The sequence below is a fragment of the Battus philenor genome, unplaced genomic scaffold, assembly GCF_028537555.1.
Source record: "Battus philenor isolate CCGP_79_NKW_IND1 unplaced genomic scaffold, ilBatPhil1.0.hap1 SCAF_16, whole genome shotgun sequence".
In the NCBI taxonomy this organism is placed as follows: domain Eukaryota; kingdom Metazoa; phylum Arthropoda; class Insecta; order Lepidoptera; family Papilionidae; genus Battus; species Battus philenor.
Window position 1 is genome coordinate 8204624 of NW_027181678.1, and position 18609 is coordinate 8223232.

At 33.6% G+C, this 18609-nt stretch overlaps 2 protein-coding genes across 4 annotated transcripts; both read right to left on the reverse strand.

The window, feature by feature from the left end:
* Positions 1-221: 221 nt before the first annotated feature.
* On the reverse strand, positions 222-4286 carry LOC137919555 (opsin-2-like). Of its 3 annotated transcripts, none has more exons than XM_068762650.1 (8): positions 4213-4286; positions 3530-3715; positions 2697-2906; positions 2251-2387; positions 1766-1931; positions 1441-1627; positions 562-644; positions 222-372 (listed from the first exon to the last, which is right to left on the reverse strand). In XM_068762650.1, exons 1-8 carry the CDS (start codon positions 4284-4286, stop codon positions 270-272), a joined length of 1146 nt encoding a protein of 381 aa, XP_068618751.1. In that variant the 3' UTR covers positions 222-269. The 3 variants fall into 3 exon arrangements, with proteins under 3 accessions (XP_068618751.1, XP_068618752.1, XP_068618753.1); XM_068762651.1 differs by having other exon boundaries at positions 4207-4268; XM_068762652.1 differs by lacking the exon at positions 4213-4286 and adding an exon at positions 4104-4121 and having other exon boundaries at positions 3530-3696.
* A 4547-nt stretch (positions 4287-8833) lies between these two features.
* On the reverse strand, positions 8834-18609 carry LOC137919525 (uncharacterized). Its single transcript, XM_068762618.1, has 8 exons — positions 18535-18609; positions 17733-17835; positions 16751-16882; positions 16093-16342; positions 15695-15844; positions 12674-12831; positions 11366-11420; positions 8834-9074 (listed from the first exon to the last, which is right to left on the reverse strand). The coding sequence occupies exons 1-8, from the start codon at positions 18607-18609 to the stop codon at positions 8834-8836; spliced, it is 1164 nt and encodes a 387-aa protein (XP_068618719.1).

Sequence of the window (18609 nt, forward strand, 5' to 3'; positions counted from 1 at the left end):
AATTCGAAGTCCATGAATCGAGCCGTTTCGTTACTTTTCACCGATTTTTTTTAAAACTCATTGTAAGCTCGTTACGCTATATATAATAATACTAATCGTTATGGGGTTAAATTACAATATTGAGTATTAATTATTCATATTTTAAATAATAATCTAAATATTATATTACTCGGATAACCATTATATATCTTTTCCATTACAAAAAGTTATCTCAAGCTGTGTTTGTCAGTAACTTTTTGCGCATTATGTTTCTTATTATTTTTCTAAAGTTACGCTGTTGCTGCACTGTTAGCTGTGTTATTCGTTGCATTAGAGACATTATCATCGGGCTCGTCGATCTGGAGCCACGGCATTCGACGTTGCAGTTCTTGTCTGAAATGTAAAAATAATCGAATTTCGTTACAAATTATTGTTAAAACTATAAAAAAATTAAGATGTAAAGCGTAGTTACTCTTATATCAATCTCTGAATCTTGTTCCTTTTTTACTATAATAGCTCTATATTCTAAATCTATATATTTTGAAACGATTACGGAAACTCATATTTGATGACCATACCAACCTGTATTTTGGATGACTGATTGCATAAACCCATGGATCAATACAAGCGACACCCTTACATGCAAGGGCGGGAATCATTGTTACCTGGGGGAAAAAATTAACAATTTAATATTAATTATCTATAACACGTTCAAAATTACTTATATTGCACTATATTCTGGTGAAGTTTGATTAACGAGCCGATGACGATATGCAACATTATGAGGAAAGCGTGCGACTTATCTGGATCTACTGTTCTGTTTATGGCAGAACTAACAGATATTTAAATTCATTAATGATATTATAAACAATAAATCAAAGACGTGTTTTCGTTTCTTTAGTACTTTATATGTAATTGAAGTCATTATTTATCATCATCATCGGTTCAACCGTAGGATGCTAACTATTGGATTCTCCCATATAGTACAGTTATCAAAAAGGAAGATGAAATTGTCATTTAAAATGCCCCGGAATTAGGAAGGCAGGTTTTTTTTTCCTAGCTTGGTTGGACTGTCTATAACATTTACCAAGTGTTTATTTGTCAATAGTTCGAATATCATATGGCTCAGTCCAAATCATTTTAAAAGATGTTTTGAGTCAAACGTGTTAATTTTCCTTTGGTACCAAAATAGTTAAATTTTTGAAAAAAGCGTCAAAAATTCGATTCTTATCGCTCTGCAATTATCGTTTTCGCCAGATATGGCTTGTTGTGACTTCTGGCTGATCAGCAAAATTAGAAGGCTAAAGCGGGTTAGTCATTTTGACAGGATTGAGGAGATAAAAACCGAATCAAAGAAGGTCTTGCAGGTTTATTTTTAATGGGACCGGTCAGGACGGGTTTGCATGCAGTGTCTTTCAACGAAAGAGATACTTATTACTATTTAATAAATAACAATGTTACCCCAGGCGTCAAAAGAGTTTTGTCACCGAAAGCCCCTATGAGTGACATCACACCGTAGGGAGTCCACGATGCAACATAGAGGAAGCACACGGTCAGTGCCGCCTTGGCTATACGAATCTCTGCCGATTCCGCGCCAGCGGCCTGGTTCGATCTTAGCGAATCAACGTTCATCTTCTTCGCTTGTTCCCTATTTGACATAACGCACATTAAATTTCAAATTGGAGTTAAAAAGTCAATTTTTTTTTCAGATACTTATAAATTATCGATCTTTGTTGTTATTGATTGTGTTGTTATTAATGTTATGTACAAGATTATGTATACTTACCTTAAAGCAGCTTCGTGTGCAAATACTTGTTTAACGATTCCACTGTAAAAATACATAATGGCAAGCATCGGAAACACGTAGACGCAAACAAACATACAAGCTACGAATAGCTTATAGTCGAATGTATCGGTAAGGTAATCAAAGGTACAGGATGTCAGGAAACCCTCTGAAATTGATTATAACATTAATAATCATTCAATGTTTTACATTTAATCGCAACAAACTTAGTATTAGTTTCTTTTAATGACAAATGTTTTATATCAATTTAATCAGATAAAGTAAATAATTACATTAATGATGATTCTTTAAATAAATTTAGTTGCAAATAACTTAGTAATTACCTTTTGTAGTGAAAATAAAATGTTTTTAGGGATTTAATCAAGTGAGGTTCTAACATTATTAATTATTCTTTTGTACATTTATTTGTAAAGAACGTAACATTCGTCCCTTTTAATGAAAATTAAAATGAATTGATTATAAATTACCTGGTACGTATCGACCCCAGATGTGTAGCAATGGCAGTATTGCCCAAGGTGCGGTGTATAACCAAACGCAGACCATCATCAGTAAGACTTTACCACGTGAGAGTCGGCCGTCAAGCGGTCGAGTTATTGTTGAATGCCTGCAGAAATTTAAAAATGTTTATTTAACTAGACTTGTAAGAAGGGTAATAAAAGCGGGGATTATGGGCAGCTTGAGACTGGTTATCGAGGCGACCTTTGGAGGACGCCTATGCCTTACAGTGGGTGTTTGTCGGCTGACAGGATAATGATGGTTTGTTGAGATCAAAAATACATATAGATCCATAAATATGACTATGGTTTTAATGCTTTGGCCGCACCATGCACGAATTAAGGTTCAAATTCTGAGTAAAAAGTTATGATGAAGATAGTGGCTATATTGTATTTAAATAATTACAAATAATGCTCACCTGTCATAGGCAATACAAGCGTTGGTTAGTCCCGCACCGATCCCACTACACGAACCCATAAATGCGAAAATTTGACACCCAATAACGCCAGTAGCGAAGCCACGTTTTATACTATTATAAATGAATATTGGTGCTTTTAACATCATGAAAAAGTCTAAGACAGCCAGTTGTAGAACGAGAAGGTTGCTAGGAGTTCGCAGACTCTTTGTTCTGGAAAATTAATTATTTGTCAATCGGCATTCATTTTTTATTTCTGCAGTAAATTTAAGCGATTATTTTTTATGGAACTTTCACTGCTGCCAAAGTGATATTTCCTGATTCTGTGAGATCTAGGCGGCAGGGCGCAGAGGGCGCATAGCTCAAGATCTATTTTATAGTAGCAAAACTTGAGAGTTCCTAGGGGAGTCCCGTCCCGAGGCGCTATGTACTATTATTACAACGGATTCGAACGAGGCCGAGCTCTTAAATCGTTTCGTCGGATGGCTCCACAAAGTCACTGGGCTCAAAAACGTCCATGAAATATCAGGTTCATTTAAAAAAAAAAAAATTTCAACAGTTTCATATTTCATTTACACTCGAGTGGACCGAACCTCAACTAGGTCGTTGTTATTGCCTGACTAATAACACTACTATTTCATAGATAAGCGTTAGCGATGGGAGAAGAAACTCCAGCAACGCGTCTTCCTAGTATGAACGGGAGTTAAGCGATTCTAGAAACATAAGTTTGTATGAGGAATGCTATCGTTAGAATAAAGTTTGGTTTAATTATTTAATTCAACCGAGTGAGTACTATAATCTTTTTTATTTAAATGTTAATAGTGTTTCATACGAACGTGGAAAATATAAAAATGACCAGTCCATTTCCGATTAAAGCAGCGGCTGTAAAGAAAACATAAACGAGGGCGAGAGCCGTATGGGCGCTCGCAGGAGGTGCAGCGTAAGCGAACCAATGCTCTGGGATCGCTTCCAAATCAACACCAGTTAAACCGGCTCCTAACATCTCCACGGGTTCATCTGATCTGTGGACAAATATTGATTATAAAAGTAACGACATATCAGTTTTAATGTCCATTAAAAATATGCAATAAATAAAGAAGTAGTTTACTTGATAACTGTAAGTCATCGTGGCAGGCAACTAAGAATTGGCAATTCTCTATGAAGAGATATTGAACGAACGAAAATAACCGAGATAGCCGGTCGAATTTGCAAATTGAAGCGGTAAAGTGCTATCCATATAGCGTGCAAGTCAGATGGCCGTAGGGGTCTTACAGTTCTTTATTGGAGATCACAGAGCGGCAATATAGCGCTAGACCACCTATAAGGTGGAAAAAAACATGACAACATGTTAAGATCGTCAAAAGACGCTGGATGCAGGCCACTTCCAACCGGTGGAAACTTAGGGGGGACCCTATGTCATGCTTTGGACGTCCTATGGCTGAATTGATTATTATAATTTTTAAATATTTATTCTCGAATAAATATTTCGTAATATGTACAAATCAAGTAAAACACATACCTGTAAGGTGCAAAGTAAGCACCGTAGTTATAATTATTATCGGTGTGGTTGTCCATCACGGCGGGCGGGATCATCTTGTGAGCAGCCCTCGGTAGTGTGTTTGAATCCACCAACTGACTGACTGCTGACTGTTGTTCTCCGTTCCCTCGTTATATATCTGACATTTGCTAATGAAATTTAACGGATTATCCACGTAGATTCCAGTGATAGGATTAGTAGAGATTTCCACGATTCCAATGACATAGATTTCCAATAATGAATGCGATGCTTATTTCTATTATTGGAATCAAAGGTGTCGTAACAAGAGAACGCTTTTAAGTGAAACCGTATAATTAATGAGCTTTTCGTTTTGTTGCTTGAACAAGAGGTGACTATTAACGCCTAATAATTAAATCCGTTGAACTTTAACAACATTGCTGTAATTGGATGGTGGGGAATTACGTGTCCTACGAAGATACGGTGACGTATTTTTTAGTTAATCATTGTATTTTTAATTAAGTTAATTTACCCTGACATATTTTTTAGTTTTTGTTTTTCATTTATTTAATATTTTTTTTGTTTAAACGTTACAGAAAGAAATATATAGAAACATTACTAAAACAGTACAATGGGCGATCTTATGGCTTGTGGCACTTTCTTACAGGCAACCAAATTTTTCAATTAATATATTACTTTATTATTACTTTATATACATAATTTTATATACAATCAAAACTCCTTATTCGCGCTTCCTTGCAAAAAATATCAATCAATCAAAAAATTGCGACCCTTTTACTGTATTCGCTACTGAAAATTTCTTTATTCGCAGATCTAATAAGTAGATACACATTTATTTTTAATTTAGTTTGAATAATACAAAATGTTATTTATTTCGATCCGACAGACACAATCTTCAAGTATTGTATACTATTGAAATATACGTACATGCTTCTAAGTTTCATTTCTTTTAAAAAATTGTGTTGCTAAAATATTAGTAAGACAAATTACAAGAAAATACCTAGATAAATCTTATAGTTTGAGGTTACGGAAATTGTTACGCTGAATTTTTACGGATTCTTGGGCGCTGGCGCTCCGTACGTTTGCATTGAATATCTTTGTCAACGCAGGAACTACCAACTATGGGCCAATTATTTAAAAAAGGATCAGGTCGGTGACACTGCCATCAATAGCAACTCTATGATCGTAGGTAATCACCTTCAAGACCCTAGAGAAATTCAAGCATTGCATTCTCCGCAAAACCGACACACGCTCTCATCCTCTCGGATGATGTGACAACATTTAGAACCAAATTAAGCGGCTTTGTTACCAAACCACGGTCTTAGGCATGCTGACGATACCGGTATGTTTCTTTTTACATTAACTCTGAAAGAAGAGGTGGTTTCTTCCAGTAGTAGTAAAGTTTGTTTTAGAACTTTTCTCGATAATCTAATTATAGCGACCGGTCCCGCTAAGGTCCATCTCTCTTGGTTGTCGTCGAATGGTCAATGCGATTCGAGTGACAGCTCGAGGTCCCTTCTTGGGGCCCTTGTAACTAGTCGAGTCGGGGAGTGAGCGAAACCACACCTATAATAAGCGGCTTAGAGTTCGGGGACTCTCAAATGGCCCGAGTTTGTTAGTAATTTGTAAATGCCAATGGGCATATAAATGTCGCTTTAACGTACCTGTACTAGACAATAGTTTAATTTATTATTTAAAGATCTTTTCGTATTTGAATAATAATTAAGAAAAAGAAAATCCCATCGCATAATTAATTTTTCAAAAATAAAAGCATATGGTTTCATCAACAATTTTAATAGACATCACAACAACCATTTGGATTAATTACATATAATCTTATACCACACTAAAATTTTCAAGTACGTTGTAAATTTCTCTCCAATATAAAAATGCTAATGTAAGTATAAAACTGTCAAAAATGCTTGAAATCAACCACTGGAACTTAAAGCTCCACAAAACGTCACAAAACTAAAACCACGGAAATTAAAGCCTAAATGAAATACAGAAAAGGCGAAAAATTATTGTTGGTTTTTAAGACTAAATGTCATGGAAGGTATATTTATTCATAAGCCTGTCAAAGATAAATGTCATAGTAAATGTTTATCAATTACTTAAAAACTTGACCTGTTTCAATAATACACTAGTTTACTACTAGCATATTTTACTTACTTCGATAAGTTTTAAGAAGAGATTTTAAAGGAACGGTGTTATAAAGGCAGCTCAATTCGATATTTAATAGAAATTTTGTAATATATCATGCATATTATATAAATCTTAAGTGAAACCTGTCATCTTACGGGGGTGGATTTTAAATATTGGCTGCATTTTGCACTCACTTTGGATAATTTAAAAATCAATAGAAAAAATATTAAGTTATTCTTTTTTATTTACCGAACCATGAACTTAAATATTTGCTTTAACTTATTTTCGAAAGTAAAGATGACATCTGTATCGCAACGTAATAAATTTTAAAATTGTTTCCTTTATTTGCCATTACAAATTATTGTTTTAGTATGATGTTCATAACACTGATGTATTAAAAATTCTGACAATTTTCAACAATTTTGGTTAGTTTTATTACTTTTAGATCTAGCTATCTATGCTTAGTAAAAAAATTCCATGTTCTTGTAATACTCTCTACACACTGACATTTAAAATTTCTTAAGAACATTTAATTTTGTATGTTTTAACCGATAAAGATTTTCTTTAATATTTATTTTCGTTAAATAGTGTAAACAACTACACAACAATGTCAATTAATGTTCAATCTATCTAATTACATATTATGACAAATGTAATAAAAATTGCATAATATAACAAAAATGTAACAATTGATGTGAAAGTAACGAAATGTAGAATCTACAAGGTTCCCACTTAAAATATTGCTTAAAAATGTATAGTAGATTTTTTTTATAATTCTCTCGTTATTTGTTTAATACAATAAAATGGTAAAAGTTTTGTTAAAAAATACAAAATAAATACTAATAGTTTTTTTAAGGTTTTAGGCTTTTGCCTTAAAAATTGAGACTCTAAATTCAACAAGTACGTAACTGTAATAAATCTGTTTAAAAGGATACGCCTCAAATTTCATCATGGTTTAGCATTAATTTTTATTACATGACGGTCAATACGGGCTTTATTGCTTTATTAGTTTAGTAAGAACAAAATTCTTTTAAATGCTTTAAATTACGAAAAATTCTTCTAATCCATTGAACAAAATATTAATATTTTCTTCATTTTAAATATATTCTTTTTTACTGTGATACCTTTTTAATTATAATTATATTAACTTATAATAACATTTGTCTACAGAAGGTGTACCAAAACAGTTTAATTATAACGTATTTTTATACCTTCTTACCTTTACAAAGAAATAAACATTATTTCACTTACTGTGCACTTATGCTGCATGAAGTTATTTGTGCTTTAACTATTCTTTAAATTTAATGCTTTATTAGTTATAATTTTATTTCAAAAGAACATTATTTTTTTTTGGAAAAAATAAGGAAAGAATATTTTTTTAAGTTTAAAAAAGTGCGTGTTGTTATTTTAGAGCCGTTGTCAGGGATATAAGGATTAAGGTTACGACAACATACGACAAACTACATTATTACCAATATACACATCATAACACTAGAACACTTGAGTATAGAGACAACGCACGTCGACGTCCAAGCCTAAGTAATGTTTTTCGGTAACTCTTAATTATAGATATTACTTATTACAGAATTCATCTAATCAATTACCTTGTTTATTTTTTCTACGATACACTGATATAGATGGCACTTTTTAACAAACAATTAGACACAATTATCACATTTGACACATACTTAACTTGAGGGTACTCTAATTTAAGTCCTAATTAAGAGGCCACCGTGAAGACAGTAACGCGTAAACATGTCATGTTCTTCGATATGATCAAAGTTTTTAATGGCATTTTTACGGATCCTCTTATTAGGTAGAGAGGTTAATAGTTATAATAGAAGTATATATGTTTACTGAAAATACATTTTTCTATGGACAAGATTAAGAATAAATAATTGTAAACAAGAATACAACACCACATGTCTACAGTAATTACACATATCTTATGATTGAAACGACGATAATATTCACCAAAGCGCAACATACACTTCCCGTTTTGTAGTTTTATAAAAGTTTTACTGTTTTAATTACAATAAAATTATGTGGTTATTAGATAGTAGATTCTTTTTACAAAATTCGCTTTTATCAGTCTTTTATCTTTTAACAAGGGGTTCTAAAGAGTTTTTTTAGATACGTGTCATTTAAAACCAGAGTATGAAATGTACAATAAATTATCTAATAGTTATTATTTTCAATTTTATAAGAACAGATAGTTTAGTCAATTTAACATTTTTATATAAAGAATTTAATCAATTACGGCGGCCTCTATAAAGTTTCAATTTACTCAATTTTCGTAAATACTTTTTTTAGATACTGTATATCTAAATTTATAAAAATATGCAACTAATTTGAGACTTTAAAAATAGGAGAACACTGTTCACTGTAAGTCTTGAGGGCTGCAACGCATTAAGAGTTTAAAAACGTGTTAAAGTATTAAATTCTCTTTTCTATTGATGTCTATTTTTTCCTTTCATTATTTTTAATTTTCTTCTTGTGTTTCGATTATAATGCTTTCAGTGAACATTTTTTCAGGTTCATTGATAAGTATACAAGTATCAGTTACGGACGGTAAGGTAGAGTTTTGAAGAGATTCTTTTTCGTTGGGCGATGCGGTGGGAGAGTTGTATAACGGCGGAGGGGCGCTACTGGAGCGCATTTCTTGTTCGACTGACAAATGCACCATTTCCACCGGGTCAGCTGCGACATCGCCATCTACGATTCTAGACGAGTAAAAGGTTAAAGGAAACATTAACAGTAAAAAGGCCTAAGGGAGATTATAGAGTAGATAATTTGGGATTATATGCTCAATCAAAGCATAGAAATTATGTTATTAAAGAACTGAGAATATGTACAAGGGTTCCGGTTTCAGAATTAGGCTTTGAAAATTAAATAATAAACGTACACATTAATTTTAAAACTTTAAAAATGCATAATTAAATTTAAAAAAAAAACAGTTGTGATCAAAATTACACGCTGAACACACTTTTGGATTCTGGCCTCAAAATTTCTTGCCACTTGCTGAAGTAAACTTTAGACTTGTTAAAATAAAACCTAGAGCTGCCGTTAGCTCAGTGAAAAATTATTTCTTGTAGCGTCAAAATGATCGTTGGCTTAGTAATTTACCTGGAGAAATTATGAAGCAGCACCATTGTCTCTCTGAGCGTGTGAGGAGTGGCACTTGTTTAAATTATGTGTGAGTAGAGAGCAGCATTTTCGTACAACATTGGCAGAAAATAATCAATAAAAATGAATCTAAAATTCCAAATATCCATGTGAATAAAATTTTTACATTGGTGTATAGTAAACGTCGAATATTGTACCGCGAATAAATATCTGCGACGAGCGGATCATTTGATTTACAATACGCGTCGATTGCAAACCAACATTTTTCTCTCTAACACCTCGACATTATGATTATATTATTATTATAGTTCGTAATTACGATTTAAAAAGTTAGCGCAGTTACCTTCCAACTTTCTCGCTTAGCGGTTACCAATAAATTAATACTAAGTAATTTCTGTCACCGGGCAACCGGTGTTACTTGATTGTAAAAGAAATATAGATTTTGTAAAATAAGACGTTGAATTTTTTTTATTGAAGTCTAGTAAAGCCTTAACCAACCTGCTTTGATGCAGTCTTAGAAAAATTAACAAAGCGAAATACTTAAATTTATTAGTCTCGGACATTGAAACACACGGTTACTAATCTATAGATGCCACGTAAAATGAACAACAGATAATAGAATTTAACTAAAGCAAACGCGAAGGACCAAATTTACTCCGGAACAAACAGCATATCAACGCATTTTTCATGCTCCAAGAAACTGGCAAGAAGTTTACATAACATTTTCCCAGTAAGAATAGCAAACAGGCTGAAAAAATTAATACTAAAAAAAGCTTCTCTGGAGAGCTTATCTAAAGCTTTCTGACATTTTAGTTAGCTGTTCCTGTCGCTTACTTTGATTAAAAGTAACTGTCAAGTATTTAACATAATAAGTTAAGTTGGGGGGTTCTTCGAGTACCTTCACCGGTTTAAGCACAAGGAGAACCCCTCGTGCTTCTGTGAACCGGGCGTGGACCAGACCGTGGTCTACCTTGTAGCCCGCGTTTGGAGGACTTCGGTACAATTTCGAAGGCAGGTTAAGTAAAAAAATAAGTGAGGACATCGTCGCTTTATTAATAGAAGAAAAACTCGACACGCCAGCGTTCCTTGATTATTGAAAAAAAAAACCAAAACATGTAACAAATGTAAACAAAACTAATACAGGTAGTAGCTAAAAACAATTAGAAATAATTATAAAGTAAATAAAACAAAAACTATGTAATCTGTGGTAAAATGTAAAATAACCAAATTATAAAATGTAAAATAAACGATTAGATGAAGTAAAAATAATGTGATAACCAAAAGCTGTGATAGTAGGGAACGAGGTGAAGGAAGTGAAGCGATGAATGAACGGTAGAAAGTAAGGAAAAAAAAGATAGAAATCGTAGAATGTAAGTAGAAGAAAGATAGATCATGAGAAGTATGACAGAAAGGCATGGAAAAAAAAGTGAATCATTAAAAGATAAAAACGTCCCTGAACCACAAATAAGATAAGGGAACAAGAGGCCCCTAATAGCGGGGGCCATAAAAAACCATAATAGGTTATTTGCAGAAAAATGCAATATCATCGTTATTATGGAGTATGACAGAGCCTCTCATTATCCTTTAAGTTTTAGTTTTTTTTCAATTATTGGTAAGATAATAAATATTGTTAATGATCATACTTAGTGTAAATTAGGCTAACAGTTTATTCGGAAAAAATGTTTAACAATTTCATAAACTAAACTTTAGTTAATAATACCGTTCGTCACTAATTTGCGCTGCAGGATTGTTTCTAAGATTCGTGTATTTTGCGTGTGGGCGGGTTTGGCGTGCAATTATGGGTATAGTGTATATAATGCTTCAGTGCCGATATATTAATACCACTACCATTATTTTAAAAAATCTTAAATTTTTATAAAGTACTTACCTCGGTAACGATTCTTCTTTATTATTTATGCTGCTGATATTTTCACCTGACAGCGCTGAAAGATTTAATAATTAAAGTAGAAATAATGAAATTTTTAGAAATAATTAAGTTTTTTCTAAATTTTTACTTTTGTTTCCTTTGCCTGATATGCTCTTATTATCACTTCTATTCGTAACTTTTTAAACATATTCATGGCCATATTTTTATTATAGACACTATTTTGTGACCCTTAAATTTTGTTTCATGGGTATAAGGTGTAATGCTTTAATATTTAATGGAATCAGGCGTTACCTTGCGGAAGTCCATCCTAAGTAAGAAAAGGACCAATATTTAGCCACTTCCACACATGTAGTGGTAGTCGTGCAACCGAGTGTACCGCCCGCCAGCCCGCTGATAAATGCGTATGCGGCAAACAATGCGAATCACACAACCGCCACCGCGAAATTACTCAACACGGTTTCACCCCTCCACGGGGCATCTTCAGGAGTTATGTTACACCGATTAGTGCCAAACACACTGGGCTCACTCTGTGTTTGGCACTAATCGTATCTCTTATACGAGCTATGGGAAGAGCTATGATACAAGTTCGAATCAGGAATAATAAGATCCGTAGATGATAGAAAGTAACCGGCATTCTTAGCGGATACCTAGTGGGCAGGCCACTTCCACAATGTTCTATTGGAAATCTGTGAGATAGAGACTGCCCTGCAGCGGAAATCCTATGGCTAAAACGATGATTATGAGTCACTTTATACTGACAGCTTGTAGTGTATCAAATATAGAACTTATCTTTGTAAGTAATCTTTGTTTAGCATTAACACATTAAACGAGTCTACAGGTGATTGGTTGTGAGTGTAAAAACTTTGCAAACAGGGTGAGTGCTCATGTGCTTTCAATTAATGTACGATACGCCCTATCCCCTCCCTACGTAGTACTATCCTATTGGTGCATGTAGCCCTGCGGTAAGGCCTGAGATTTTTGGTACAGCTTACAAACAAGTTTTCAGAGCTTAGGCAGCAGCGTCCTCTGCGTACCATAACATCACACTGCGATAAATAACGTAATAATAATACAGTAATAAAAAGTGTTTTAAAAATTCGGAATAGTACATTATAAAATAAATTATTGTTTACTATCTGTCCCTGCAGACTTTGTACAGCCAGAAGGTATAACTTTTAATGGTAAGAACCCTATCTGACGGGCTAATTTTCATAATCTTTTAATCTTGAAGAAATATGATAGGTATAGGATAGGATGGATAGATCGGGTATTGTATTGTATTTTAATAATCGTGTAAAATATTCTCACGAAAGAGAGTATCTTCTCGTAGGCGCTGTTGCCGGGCAAGCGGACGGCGGCGAGTATTGTCCCGTACGCGCAAAGTTACTCCTGCGCACGCGCCACTCCCGTGCAGATCTAGCGCCAAGGACGACTGCGACCCGCATTCTGACTCCGCGACACTTGCACTGTAACATTTAGAACATTTCACTCACATTGCGTGATTAAGCTCTATCATTATTGATTGACTCTATTTAATCTCAACGTTCATCCCCCTTGAACATTTTATTACTTTTCGTATTTAAAAAAAAGTGATAAACTGTCTGAAAAAAAAAACAAGATTTTTAGTAAAAATAATACTCAGGGTATTATTTTTAACTACATACAGCTTTCGTCATTTTGGAAATAGTAGTATTATATAAATCAGTTGTTATATTTATACCCTAGTGTAAATAATTTATGATTGTAATAAATACAACCTACTCAAATCAGAAGAAAATGTCCCAGAAAATTTTGTGTCCTCTCTATATTGTATATTCAGTTATTTAATTTATTATTCACATAAATCATTTAAATAGATCATTATTGGATAGATCATGAAAGTATTGCCATATGAGCTCGATTTGATAGAAACAAGAAGCATATTGAACCTATAAAGTATCCTTCAACCTAAAGTTGTTAGCGTTCCAAACGCTTAGAAGAGCTCACAAACAAACTCAGATGGGTTTTTCTTTGTAGTCACTTTTACAATATTCTTTTAACAGCAGTCAGAGCAATTGATTCCTTAGCTCTGTTATCACTTAAAAACCCTTCATGTTTTAAAAAGATTTTATTATAATTTTTCTGTTTTATTTTCATCTTTCGTCCTCTTTATGCATCAACACATAGATAATGCACAATTTGTTCTTTGGTAATAAGCAGTAAAATGTATGATCCTAGAATAACAAGGTTTAGTAGAAAAATATATTTTTTTTAGTAAAAAAATACTCCTCTCTATCTACACTTTTATACAATAATGGAAAGATTGATCAATAAAGCATATTATTGTATAAAATATTATTTTAAAAACAAACATGCCTGTGCTTAGCATGCTGATTTTTAAATGACAAATAGAAGACAACAAAATTGTAAAATTATTTTAAAAAGAGCAACTATCATTATTCCAGAGTCTTCTTGATGGAATGAATAATTTGAATATGGCAATAGTATATTCACAAAAATGCAACCAATAATACAATTTCTAAATATATATTTATATCCAAATTATATTGATGCCTTGACTTTTCATTGTTTTATTTTGTAAACACATACTATCTTAGCTTTGTTCTTCTATTACCCTAATAATTTAATCAATTTTAACGCTCTAAAATCGGGAGTAAGTAGCAAAAAAGTTTGTATGATTTATACTAAGCTCTCATATAGCTCGAGTATTTCAAATAAGAAAAACTTATTATAAGCCCATGGAAAGTCAAAGCGCTATGTACGCTCACCAATAAAAAGAAAAAAAATCAAAAGAATCAAATGTTCTAGATATGCATGCTAGACTTGCGTTAGAAGACGTCAAGAAGCGATTACTTGTATTACGATATTAACAACGGCTTAAGCCATTGTATATGATACAACCACATTCGTTTCTCTCGTTGTTATTTATGTTCAGCTTTAAGGTTTTGGAAGAAGTTGAAGTTAGTGTATATTTTATGCAGTTATGTAACCTTTTGTAACTATTTGTATTTACATAAATTTAAAAAAGAACATACGGCACGTCGCAGGAAGTAGCTGAATATAGACAGCGCAAAACCGGTAATTGCCACGATTTTGTTGATCTTTGGGGGACGCCTATGCTTTGCAGTGAACTTATATAATATAATGATAATGAAAAGATCTTTCAATTATGATCGAGGAATTCAATTTATGCTAAATTTTTTAGTAATGTTTAATATTAAGTACAAATTTAAATTCGAACGCAATCAGTGATGCTGTCTCTGCCATTATGTTCGGGACAAAATTTTAAATAGGATACATATATTACATACCACAATGATCACACCAGGCATTCGTTTTCCTCGCCATTAAGATGAATACAAATATGTTGAGTTACCGCCCCTGCTCGTATTCACTCACTAGACGCGTTTTAATTTTTAATAATTCACAAACTTAAATATTCAATTAGTTTTATAAAAATAAACTAGATGGTTGATATATACACAAACATAAAAAAATAACCTTAAGAGCAAAATTTTTTACGGTTTACTGAATAATACGGTGGAGAGTATGCTAAGTATAAGTAGCTCTTTATGCATGTGAGTAAAAAGAAACGACCGCTTTATGGCTTTCAGAATTGGGAACAGAATTAATAATAATGTTTGCCAAAAATGTTTATTATTTTAATCTTTGAATCTCTTGATTTTACATAACGAATAACAGGTGCTATTAAAAATACATTAAAGAAATATTTATTTAAGTTATGAGACGCGAGTTTGTTATGCTTTAAAATTACCTTTTTTTGGATGTTTTCGTTTATTAATACGTTCCATGTAAATGTATGTTTTATGTGATATAAGTTATGAACTACTCCATCTTATTATTATACCAAAGAATAAAATATTATCTTTATATTTACTGTAATCTGTTAATACGCACAAGAGAGGCGTACATATAATAACTAATTAAGCGATATAATATTATTTAAAACATGCTGGTCAGTGCATTAGATAATCATTAAAATGTGTATTCGGTAATTTATTATTCGTTTTTACACAAGCGCTTTTCTGTAATTTTGTCTGGTGTTAGTTAGTTATATCATATGGATGCAAGAGACTATATTGCATGCATATAGCATTCTCTGGTTCTGCAATATAATAATTCTATTATGCATTCTATTATTGAGAAAAACATTATTATTCTAACAGGTATAAATTTTTTACTTGTATAAAATTTAAAAGTAATTCATTAGCCTCATATTGAATAAAGTACATAAAAGTATAGGTTTAGGTGTAAGCAACTAATACTAAAAGAAAGTAAGTCTATATTTATGACGTGCCATCCTTATACCTGACTGCTGATTGAGGTGGTTCGTCAACAGAAAGCGCGTAGCGGCGTAGTGGTCTTCGTAGCGCACTCACCGGCAGAGGTGGTCTCGCGCTACCGCTACGTAAATCCGGCGCAGAACCGAATCTCGCTCGCTCCCTGGCCTTATCACTCCTGTGTCATACACATTCACTGGTTCCCGTCGCTGTTTAATGATTAATGAGATGGAACGGTGACTGGACGTATGATTAAACTATGCCCATCGCTTATAATGTATACATTAGACAATGATTGTAAGACTACTTTAAGCAAGGTTACCGATGGTTATAAAGCTTAAGTCGCGAACATGATGGATTTGTGATTCCATTGCACTGTTTCTAGATATATTAACGTAAGACAAAGCTAAAATTATTTTCAACTACAGTAAATACCTCGTGTATAGATAAGTCGGACGCGTTCTGTGTGTAGTTGGTATTGGCAAGGCGTGTGGGAGTGGCAGCGGCAAAGCGTGTGGTAGCCGGTATACGCCTAGTTGGTCGAGGCGTGCCGGCGCGCAGGGTGGGCCTCTCCTAGGTAAGGGTCTTGGTAAAGCCTGAGGTCTCGCCGGTGTGACCTTGGCAGCACTATCACGCGCTTCAAATGTCATCACACATGCCGCCACTACTATAAAACCTAATCAACAGAGAAACTACTTTAACTGTCCTACGTTTTAATCTTATAATTTTACTATAACATAAGGAAGATAAGATAAACATTTATTCCGCATCACAATTACAAAATTACAAAAAATGGAACTGAGGACAAATAGCTACACTAAATAGATTATGGCATAATCATCATCATCATATTAGCCGATAGACGTGCACTACAAGACCTTTCCCAAATACCACCATGATAACCCGCATCCCGAGGCATCCCACGACCCCAACCCTGCCGTAGGTATACTTAGTGTTGCTACTGATATGACATTCTCCACGTGTTCTGTGTGTATAGACATTATTTGTTACAGAACTGTATTTTTTTGAAGTTTCAGAAGCCTTAAGCATGGGTGAAAAAAACTTAATACAAAAGCAAGTATACCTCCAAATCCCATGACAATTGGTCCTGCGTAAGAGAGATTGTTGAGGTGAAACCCTCTAGCCTCATCCTTTACTGAAACTGTAGCATTTCCTCGTATTTCTTGCGCCACCGATAACGTATCTGCATAGTATCCTAAAACAATTTCATTATTTTACTGTCCGTTCTGAATTATAACGTAACATATGCTCTATAAATACCTACTTCATAAATACTTCTCGTAAAGAAATATAAGAATAAAATAAATAATTAAAGATTTTTTATTGAACATGTTTAGTGGTCTTTTTATACATGTGTCGGTAAATAGTTTTATTTTTGTTTTGTTGTAAGTTTGTAGTAAACTGTGTTTTTGAACAGAACTTGTGCTGATGCATGATTTGTTGGAAATTTATTCAAAATGTATTTTTTTTTCAAGGCTTTTTAAAGTATATTACTAAAATTTTCATTTCAAAATATGACCAAATTTTAAATGTTTATTGTTTTAATGTCTTACCTTATTAACTTCATCAACCAATTCTAGTTAAGCAAATTTTTAACTTTGCGATATTATTATGTAATACTGCTTGCATTCACATGCATGCGTTGCCATCAACATGAGTTGGAAGCGGGAAGCCGGAAGTGTCAGTAACGGAAAGGTAACTAGTGAAAGCTCTCTTTGTACTGCAGCGACCCACTCTTATTTCCATCGGGATTAAATTAGTATGTGTAATATTTATTAACTGGCCGCTATTTTAATATGAATCATACTTACGTAGTCTTATAGTTGACACTAGGCGTTGCTATAAACCGTGTAGTAATGGCGATTTGTTTACATTAAGTGCATCATTAAAAAGCTATCTCGGCATCTTATTTATTGAATTTAAAAATAATATTTAACTTTAAAATAACTTTTTGTCTTATTGGAGAATTGCACGAAAGAAAATGCACGCTCATGGATTTAAACCACACGTTCAGTATAGAATTTTAACCGTAAATGTGTGCGTACCTATAACAGCCATAGCCGCTCCTAGTAACATCAGCAATAGTCCTGCAGACAAGGCTCGACATGCGTGCCACAGACACTGCGAGCTCATCTTGCCCCGGACCACCTAAAGAAATATATTTTATTCATTTATTCATGCCGGCCGATAGACTACTGCAAGACAGGCCGTCTCCACAGGTAACCATAACATAGTATACTACACACACACTCAACATACATTAAGTTGGGTTGGTTGGGTGCTGAAATTTTTATATTTAGTTGTGAACCACATAATTTTCACAGCAAAAGAAATCAAACGCTTAATAGGCCAAGATTGGAGAACTTGGAGATTCAAGTGAATATCCAAGTTTAGAAGAATATCGTGAGTAAAATTTCATTTATTTTTGTAAGTTTTCAAAGTTTTGAAGAGTAATAATAATAAAAAAAGTATTTACTTTACCCAAGACTAACATAGTGTGTTAGCGTTAAAGGAGAACTCTCATGTTTGCGCCGGGTAATCGATCGTTTTGTGGGAAGGGGCAGAGGAAATAAATACCGAGCACCTCAATTTCCATTCATCTGTCACTTACGCCGATGATAATAAATAATAGTTTAAATGTATTCAACGCAGTGAGTGGAGCTGCGTGCGCAACAAGTCCTCTGCAAACTGTTGAGTATGTTTCCAATAGTCACTTAAATACGGGCTCTTTCCTTTTAAATAATTTGTAACCGTATGAATTAAAAAATGCACCATAGAAATGTTTTAAGGGTTATTAACATTAGATTAGTAATTTTAATAAGTTGTGAGAGTGGTGAGGGCGTGTACCTGGACATTCCAGGTGGCCCCAGAGGCAGGGTGGGCTCGCCGTAAGGGCCCCGTGACGCTCCGCGCGCGCCTCAT

Coding starts and splice junctions, on each gene's coding strand:
- LOC137919555 (XM_068762650.1), bottom strand. CDS start 4,286: ATGATCCCGCCCGCCGTGATGGACAACCACACCGATAATAATTATAAC. Junction 2,388..2,696: donor GCTTGTATTGCCTATGACAG/GTGAGCATTATT, acceptor AAATTTCTGCAG/GCATTCAACAATAACTCGAC. Junction 1,628..1,765: donor GCACACGAAGCTGCTTTAAG/GTAAGTATACAT, acceptor TATGTCAAATAG/GGAACAAGCGAAGAAGATGA.
- LOC137919525 (XM_068762618.1), bottom strand. CDS start 18,609: ATGAGGCGCGCGCGGAGCGTCACGGGGCCCTTACGGCGAGCCCACCCT. Junction 16,343..16,750: donor AATTGTCATGGGATTTGGAG/GTATACTTGCTT, acceptor TCTGTTGATTAG/GTTTTATAGTAGTGGCGGCA. Junction 15,845..16,092: donor CTATACACGAGGTATTTACT/GTAGTTGAAAAT, acceptor TGTATGACACAG/GAGTGATAAGGCCAGGGAGC.